This window comes from Primulina eburnea, chromosome 6, assembly GCF_022965805.1.
Source record: "Primulina eburnea isolate SZY01 chromosome 6, ASM2296580v1, whole genome shotgun sequence".
Taxonomy (NCBI): Eukaryota; Viridiplantae; Streptophyta; class Magnoliopsida; order Lamiales; family Gesneriaceae; genus Primulina; species Primulina eburnea.
The window spans coordinates 735,508-744,464 of NC_133106.1; the positions used below are offsets into that span (position 1 = coordinate 735,508).

The following is an 8,957-nucleotide window of genomic DNA, read 5'->3' on the forward strand; positions in this document are numbered from 1 at the left end:
GCATCACTTCAAACTTCCTTCACAACTGTCGCCTCAAGTCTCTCAGCAGATGTAAAACTTCTATCCATTGACGTTCGAAAGCTGTCAGACAAAATGGAGATGTTTGACAAAAAGGAGGAAGGACAAAGCAGCTGAAGAAGATTTAATCAGATTATTTATATGATCAGATTTTATATTATCTACAAGGAATCCAGATATTATATTCTCAGATGTTATGTTATCTACAAGGAAATCCAGATATTATATTCTCAGATGTTATGTTATCTACAAGGAACCCAGTTATTTTATAATTCAGTTGCGTAATCTACAAAGAGCTCAGTTATTCGATCTTAAATCACTTGATTTTGTCAAACACCATAAAGGGGGAAATTGTTGGAAACTAGATTCTGGAGTTTGACAAAACATAAATCAATCGATTAACAAAATATGAATCAACTGATGCGCACAAGAAAATTCGGCAACTGAAGTAAGTTGATACAATGACATAAAGTAAACTGATCAACTGATCAGTCTCTCAACTGAAGACGTCTCTGGAAAGAACAAAGGAGACATAACAGATTACAAGAACTTCGCACTTCAATCATTACAGCATTGAACAATGTGTTTCGGCTATTGCAATTAAGACGCCGTATCACAATCAATGAAGAGAACATTGCCCAAGGAACGATGAAGTAGCAATCAACGGATACTAGAATTCAAATACATATCAAAGTTACCGTTGAAAAAGAAGTATAAATATAACTGAAGAACAACAGATAAAGCAGAGACGATCATTCAATCTTAAAGCTTGTTGTTACTATGTCAAAATCTCAGCTCACTCTCAGTTGAATTATTCATAGCAATCAAGGCTACAATCTGAGCTTATTAGCACTTTCTAAAAGTTGTTAGACTCAATTGTGCTAATATCAGTTACGTACTGAAAATATTGTGTAGAAATAAGAGTTTCAGTTTTGGCAGTTGTAAGTCCAAACTGAAGTGGGTCTGTACAAGTGTTGTACTTGATCAAAGTCTTTTAGTGAATATCCTATCATTGTGATAGAAGGGGTGACGTAGGAGTAATTAAATTCTCCGAACATCCAGAAACAACTCTTGCATATTTCTTTCAGTTTCGTATTCTATCTTTCAATCAGTTACTTTCCGCAATTATTCTAGTTTCACTGATTGTTATTGACCAACAAGATTCCGAGATTCAGTTTATCACCAAACTGAACTCAAATATTCTTAAAGAACATTTTTAAGTGTGAGTGTTTATTCAACCCTCCCTTCTAAACACTCTTATTACGAGAACCGATCCTATCATAAAATAAACCCTCGATATTGTTATTATCAGATCTAAGTACAAGTCCTGTACAACAAGAAATCATTATAACTACTGTTTCTTCACTACATCTCAGGTGATATAACAGATATACTCCTAAGTCCGGATCTCCACGCTAACTGTCTTCTCTCATCCTCTTCTTGACCCTGATCCAGCCCCACCTGTTGTCATGCACACATACAAAACAAGACAACAGCCGGATAACTCCGGTGAGAATTACATCCCAGTATAAACAATATAAACATGCAATCATATAAAAGCATATACAAAAGCATATAAGAAATATTCATAACATGTATCAAATCAGAAACATAAATCAATATCAAGCAATGAATCACACTCAGACTCAGACTCGACTCAAACAACACGTCGTCTCAGACTCGACTCAACTCTAACCTAGGGATCCCGATGTCTGGATATTGATAATTATATCGAATCTCAGTCGATAGGAATGAATCAATTCCTACATGGCATCGATATAATTCATATATCCAGTATTTGGGCGAAACAGCCGCAGAATTGACGAATCAGTCAAGAATTAAGCGAATCAGCCAATAACTAGACGAATCAGCCAGTAATTAAGCGAATCAGCCAAAGTTTAGACGAATCAGTCAATAACTAGACGAATCAGCCAATAACCAGACGAATCAGCCGGTGACTAGGCGAATCAGCCAATAACTAAACGACTCAGTAGTCAATACATGCAGTGGCTATAAATCAATAGACTACAAACATCAATCTCATCAATTACAAATATCAATGTAATAAACTAAGTATGTGATTTAGGGAAACTCGAGTCAAACCTCACTCGAGTTGTGCAATCCCAACTCAACATTAATTTATACCTTTCTTTCTGATACTCTGACTCGGTCGTAGTCTCGAACCCCAAGCCTGTCAATACTTAATCTGATAATAACAATATCGAGGGTACGGTATCAATACACCATTCAATCCATACTGGATATAATCAGAATTCAGTCAAATTCTGTTTCAACAACATAACATCATAATTTCAATATATCCATCACTATCATATTAATCAGATATCAATCCCAACATCTCATAATCAATAACAATTCAATTCTGATATCAAATCGACTCCAAAACTACTCCGAAAATCATAACAATTTCATATAGTATTTGTTCTTCAATCCGGTTTCAATTATACGATGTCTAACATGACAAGAACATCATATATGAATCATATCAGATTCTGACAATACCATAATTTCAAAACATATCAAAACGTAGCAAAACTTGCGTCTAGTTGTAGCCTACGTCGATAGGAACTCAATACCGAAATCGGATTCAAAATCGGATAGACGGATTTCTCTCAATACGAGTGGCTCATCCCACATATTACACGTCTCGCGCATATGCGCGACATTATCGGCGCATATGCGCGAGACCTACTGGTCTCGTTGCTCGGCTTCTCGGCAGCTCGCGCATATGCGCGCCCCATCGCCGTGCATATGCGCGAGACCTACTGTCTCGTGCCCAACTACACTCGCGCATATGCGCGCCTCTCTCGGCGCATATGCGCCAACCCCACTGGACCTATCGCGCATGTGCGTGCTTTACGTTGCGCATGTGCGCGCAAGGTTCGATCTTGGCTCCTTGGTTTCCGCACAGCTCGCGCATATGCACGTCTACTCTTCGCGCATATGCGCGAGACCTTCGGCTCTCGCACCAACAATCTCACATGCACACTTTCTATTCGTGTCTCGGTTAGTCCTTTCATAATCGTCTTGATTAAAAATCAATAATCGTAATTTAATACGATATTAAATCTCGGGCATTACACATGCGGTCATTAATAGAGATGGGTACGGTACGGTATAGCGTACCGAACTACAGTAACGTATACCGTACCGAAAATATCGGTATGAAATTTTTCCATACCGATATCGATACCGAAAATTCAGTATACCGTGAATGTTTTCTGTTACCTACATTTTTTCGGTATACTGACAAAATTTTCGGTGTCGGTACGGTACCGGTATGAACTTTTTTCATACCGCACATTCGTTATATCGAATTTTCGGTATGAAAAAAATTCATACCGGTACCGTACCGACACTGAAAATTTTGTCAGTATACCGAAAAAATGTAGGTATACCGAAAACATTCGCGGTATACCGATATTTTTTCGGTATACCGAACTTAAATTTTAAAATAAAATAATAAAAAATTATTTTCGGTATATACCGAAATACCGAAAAAAAATATTCCGTACCGAAATTTTCGGTAAGTTCAATATTTTTCGGTACGGTTTTTCGATATTTCGCTATTTTTTCTCACCCATAGTCATTAACAACCTCTAGCTAACATTATCAAATTCAGGTAGAGACATGCCATTAAATTCAGGGGGAGTTCTTGGAGTTGAATCAACTTGTGTGGACTTATTTGTGCTTATTTTGTGGAGAAATACAAAAAATAGAGTTTGAAGGAAATGTGTATTGCTTTGCAAAACACAATTTATCTGCTAAATTCTTTTTTTTAATAAGATTTTGCATAAAAGTTGTATTTCTAGAATATTGAGTTTCTTAGACTCTAGATTTGATTTTTAATATTTAAAAAAATTGTTTCCTAATGAAAAACCACTTTCTTTATCTCGTAAGAAGCTATTCAAAGAATCATAACAAGATCAATGCAAGTCTATATATATTGAAAAATAATTGAGGTACCAAAAAAAAGCGAGACGAGCGAGATATGATAAAACAAAGAGAATTTTCTTAAGAACTCACAAAGACAAAGTAACGTTGTTTCAATGTATTTCCGTGACGTGATGGAGAAATTTAAAGACTCACTCTTAAAAGTGTTGATTGAAGAGTTATTTTGTTACTCCGTACGTAGTTCAGCCACACAAATTTGCATTATTTTGTTTTGATTATTTTTGTTATTGATATTTTGTGACACGATTTACTTACTTGACTTGTTAAGGAAGATAGTTTTCGTTTCTTCACTGGTATTGATTTTGTAAACACGATTTCTTTTCTAGTGATTATTTTGTCCTTGCACACTCATAACACACTTGTGCGTATTTATCTTTGTTTTACCTTTAATTAAAGGTTTTTCTATTTGTTATATTTTTTTAATTCATGTTGTGACAATGTATTACAATATTTAAGATAACACTTATATCTAATATATTGAATCTTTATGTTTATGTTAAACAAAATACTTTGTCACAAAAGTGATTAGGATACATTTTCTGAGAATGTGTGAAAGACAATTAAAAGATTCAGCCTGGAGCAGTTATGCATTCAATTGTCTTTTAGGAATATAATTATTTTATTTTATTAAAAATGGGTTGTTTTGGATATTTTATTATTTGGGGTTTCCAAAAAGATCCTTGTATAATTTTATTTTATTTTATTTTTTTAAAAAAAATCATTATATAATTTTATTTTACTATTATTTTTTTTAAAAAGTCCTTGTATAATTTTATTTTATTAATTTTTTTTAAAAAATCCTTGTATAATTTTATTTTATATATTTTTTAAAAAAATCCTAGTCTAAAATTTTATTTTATTATTTTTTTTAAAAAAAAGACCCTTGTATAATTTTATTTTATTTTATTTTATTTTATTTTTTAAAAAAAAGATCATTGTATAAATAGGTGGCCAGCCTAACAAAATATAGTATGATTGGGGGTATGGGTCCCATAAAGGAAAGAATGCACATGACGCACTCTCTCTCACATCACAAATATTTATTCAACTTGTCTCCTTCATTTGATGACGCTCGAATCCAATTATCTATAATTTTCCAATTTATTTTGTAATAATTAAAATCATGTTAGTCAAATTGCTTGATATAGAAAGTGCTATTTATTCATTTGGAGCTGGCTGTCCCTTTCACTTGGCATCCGTTATTTGTTTGAGTAATTTTTCTCCTTAATTGCCACTCACCACCCTTTTTCTTCTGTGCAGTTCAAGGTCTTTGAATGAGTAGAGGACTTGAAAAAGAGAGTCGGACATGAAGAGGCTTGTAAGTATGTTCGTTGATTCTTTTTTCGGTTATTGATGAATGTAGCTGCTTTATTTTCCTGATTATGGTTCTTTTCGCTTTATGTGGTCGTGTGTGTACGAATGGATGTTCTTCCTTTCAGGGTTTCTGTTATCGTGCTATTTGCTTTATCTTTGACCCTTGCTGTGTGTTTTTTATATGGTCTTTCTTCGAGTTTAGTGACTGTAGATGGAAGTGGCTTTTTATTTGGGTCAGTTTTGGTTAATTTAATTAGATCTTCACAGTTTTTGAGTTGGATGCCAGTTTATATGTCTACATCTGCTGTAAGAGACGCTTGATTCTTGTATACTGGATCTGAAAATAATTATTCTCGTGTGCTAATTTGAGGGTATTGATAGTTATTTAGATACAAAATTTGAGCCGTTTCTGGGTTCTTACTTCTTACCTAGTATTTGTTTCCATTGGATCCTATATTATGCATTTTCTGACAATTTTTTTGTTGGTTACTGCCCTTAAGACAAGTTGCATTTTTTGGTTTCCTTTCTGAACATGTCCATTTATGTCCGTACTTGAGCAAATACACTTGTTCAATTAGTTATGGAAGCCCTTAAACTTGATGTTCTTCAGGGTAATGTACAATGTAATGTTATTACTCATTTCTTCTCAGGCAGTACTTCTTTTGCTCCTGGTATCGAGTTATGCTGTAGAGTACAATGGAGAATGTGAGACTGCCTGGCCATTAACTCCCAGACCTCACAGTGTTTCTGTTTCCGAATTTGGGGCAGTTGGAGATGGGCGAACTTTGAACACTTTAGCATTTCAGAATGCCATTTTCTATCTCAAGTCCTTTGTAGACAAGGGTGGTGCGCAGCTATATGTTCCGGAAGGCAGGTGGCTTATCGGATGCATCAATCTTACTAGCCATCTTACCCTATTCCTTGAAAAAGATGCCATCATTCTTGGTGCTCAGGTTAAGACTATAGCCATCTTACCCTATTCCTTGAAAAAGATGCCATCATTCTTGGTGCTCAGGTTAAGACTATAAATTTTTAAAAAAGGAATAACTAAGTTCTTTTATTTGGGGAGCACAAGTTTTCAGAATCTATCAGAATGTGAATTATTCTACGCTGAAGTCTTTATCTTTAAATGTTGTTTATGCAGGATTACAGTCAGTGGAGTGTCGTTGGACCACTGCCTTCTTATGGTGGAGGCCTCGAGGTACCTGGTAGGTATCGCAGCTTGATCACTGGGCAGAATTTAACTGATGTGGTTATAACAGGTTACGCATTTTGGCCTGAATTTCCCAGTTCAATATCGTATTGTTAGTTACCATGACAGTATTCTGATTCTGATGTGATCTATTTGTGTATTGTACCATCTTTACAGGCAATAATGGAACTATTGATGGTCAGGGTTTGGTTTGGTGGGAACAGATGAAAGAACGTTCCTCAAATCACAGTCGACCACATTTAATAGAATTCATTGGCTCCACCAATGTTTTTATATCGAACTTAACCTTCTTGAATGCACCTGCTTCGAACATACACCCTACTTATTGCAGGTAGATTTCTTAATTTTTGTACCTGAACCATTTGTTTTATTATATATTACATTAAGCATATGACCTCTAAATCATTTTTATTCTAAAGTCTGCTTTTCTGTTCTGTTTCTTTTATGAAGCTACTTGCGAGTCCAGAACATAACCATATATTCTCCACCTGACTCTCCATATACTAGCGGAATAGTTCCAGGTTCGTCGATATCCAGATCCCTTTCAGTAAATCACACGCATTAACTGGTTCAGGGTTTGATGTAAAATATTGTTACTTCAGATTCTTCCAAGCATATTTGCATTGAGAACTGCAACATTAGCATGGGATATGATGCAATTGCTCTTAAAAGTGGTTGGGATGAGTATGGCATTGCATATGGCAAACCAACCACCAAAGTTCACATTCGAGAGGTTCACCTGACAGCTTCTTCGGGATCGGGAATAGCATTTGGCAGTGAAATGTCTGGTGGCATTTCGAATATTCTAGTCGAGCACATTCATATACTTGATTCATTATCCGGCATTCAGCTAAAGACAGCGAGAGGAAGGGGTGGCTATATCAAAAACATAAAAATATCAGATGTTTTCATGGAAAATTTGAAGGAAGGAATCGAAGCTACAGGTCATTATGATTCTCATCCAGATAAAAATTTTGATCCGGATGCTCTTCCAGTGGTTAGTGAAATCTCAGTTAAGGACGTAGTTGGCGTAAATGTTACCACAGTCGGTAATTTTTCAGGAATTGATGAATTTCCGTTCACTTCTATATGTCTGTCGAATGTTTCATTTTCTTTCACTTCCGATGATCCATCTTTACGGTGGTTGTGCTCCAATGTCATTGGTTCATCTATTAATGTATCACCTGAACCTTGTTCTGAACTCCAAAGCCCGTTTTCCAATTCATCCTCAGATTGTTTCTTCTTGCACTCATATCTGACCAGTCAAGTTGCAGACTTGTAACAGAGCCTGTCGAATCATAAACTATTCATTTGTTAATCTGTAAAATTAGATAACACTTCTGCCGGCTATGCTGTATAATCTTCTGAGAATAAGCAAGACGGCCAAAAACCAAGAAGGTCAGATAAGATTCTATTCTATGTACAGAGTCGGTTTCTTCATTCATGTGTAAGAAAAGTTTTGGTAGAATATAACGACTCAGTTACATGTGCTTCACTTGTTCTGTGTTTAATAGTTATTACATTTACATTGTAAATTCTTGAACTGAAGAGTGCTGCAAGATTGATTGATTCTTAATTGTGATTAAAAAGGGATTATGTGTTGTTGGAATTTGCAATAAATTGTAAGCTTTCATTTTATTATTCCTTTTTGAATCTGTTTCTTCGAGTTGGCATCACTTATTTGTCTTGCTAATATTCCAAATGCTGTACTAAAACATTGCATGCCGTCCACCACAGAATGATCGAGGGAATAACTAGGTGATTGATAAAAAAAAAAAAAAAAAAAAAAAAAGGGAGGACCCCATTCAATATTTTAAACTGGTGATGATTGATTAATTGTTTTTTTTTTGTTAAGACTTAAGCGCATAAATTTCACTAACTTTGATAATGTCTGAATGCTGCTAATTAGTCGTTTCTGCAGATTTCAGTGGCCGACCAATAGGAAACATTCATTTTTTATGAAGCAAATATTTGTGCGTTCCACAGAATCAGAGAATGTCCTAAAAAGTAGAATGATTGATTCCTTTCCTTGTACCCAAATGCCATCACCCTGGATTGTTGCTGAGTTTTAAAATATCTTCCCTGTGGGATATTGATCAGGTGTCGTCGTTAGTATGTGCTAAAGTTTTTTCATGTGCAGTATTCGTGTCAAGTTCTAAAAAATCAATAAGACGACTTAAAATCAAAGTTTATTTTGTCGTCACTTTAAATTTAGTTCCATTAATGGTGAGCACAAATTGTCTTCGGAGTCCATTGCATAAAGTGTCATCCTTCAATATGTATTGGAAAGTGAAATCCCACTCAAAGCTGATTTTTTTAGTAGAAGATATGGGAAAACAAACAAGCACTAGGCATCTTGGTTGTGCATTACTTGTAAATAAAACATATAAGATGGAAAAAGTAAACAAAATCATGAACATAATATATAGCTGGTGAC

The 8,957-nt window shown here is 35.1% G+C and overlaps 1 protein-coding gene across 2 annotated transcripts; it reads left to right on the forward strand.

Annotated features, from left to right (window-relative positions):
* Positions 1-5,062: 5,062 nt before the first annotated feature.
* Positions 5,063-8,158, forward strand: LOC140833710 (probable polygalacturonase). 2 transcript variants are annotated; one of them, XM_073198036.1, is made up of 6 exons: positions 5,063-5,315; positions 5,962-6,260; positions 6,452-6,569; positions 6,677-6,851; positions 6,971-7,041; positions 7,123-8,158. In XM_073198036.1, exons 1-6 carry the CDS (start codon positions 5,300-5,302, stop codon positions 7,800-7,802), a joined length of 1,359 nt encoding a protein of 452 aa, XP_073054137.1. In that variant the 5' UTR covers positions 5,063-5,299; the 3' UTR covers positions 7,803-8,158. The 2 variants fall into 2 exon arrangements, with proteins under 2 accessions (XP_073054137.1, XP_073054136.1); XM_073198035.1 differs by having other exon boundaries at positions 5,064-5,311; positions 5,958-6,260.
* The last annotated feature ends 799 nt before the right edge of the window (positions 8,159-8,957 follow it).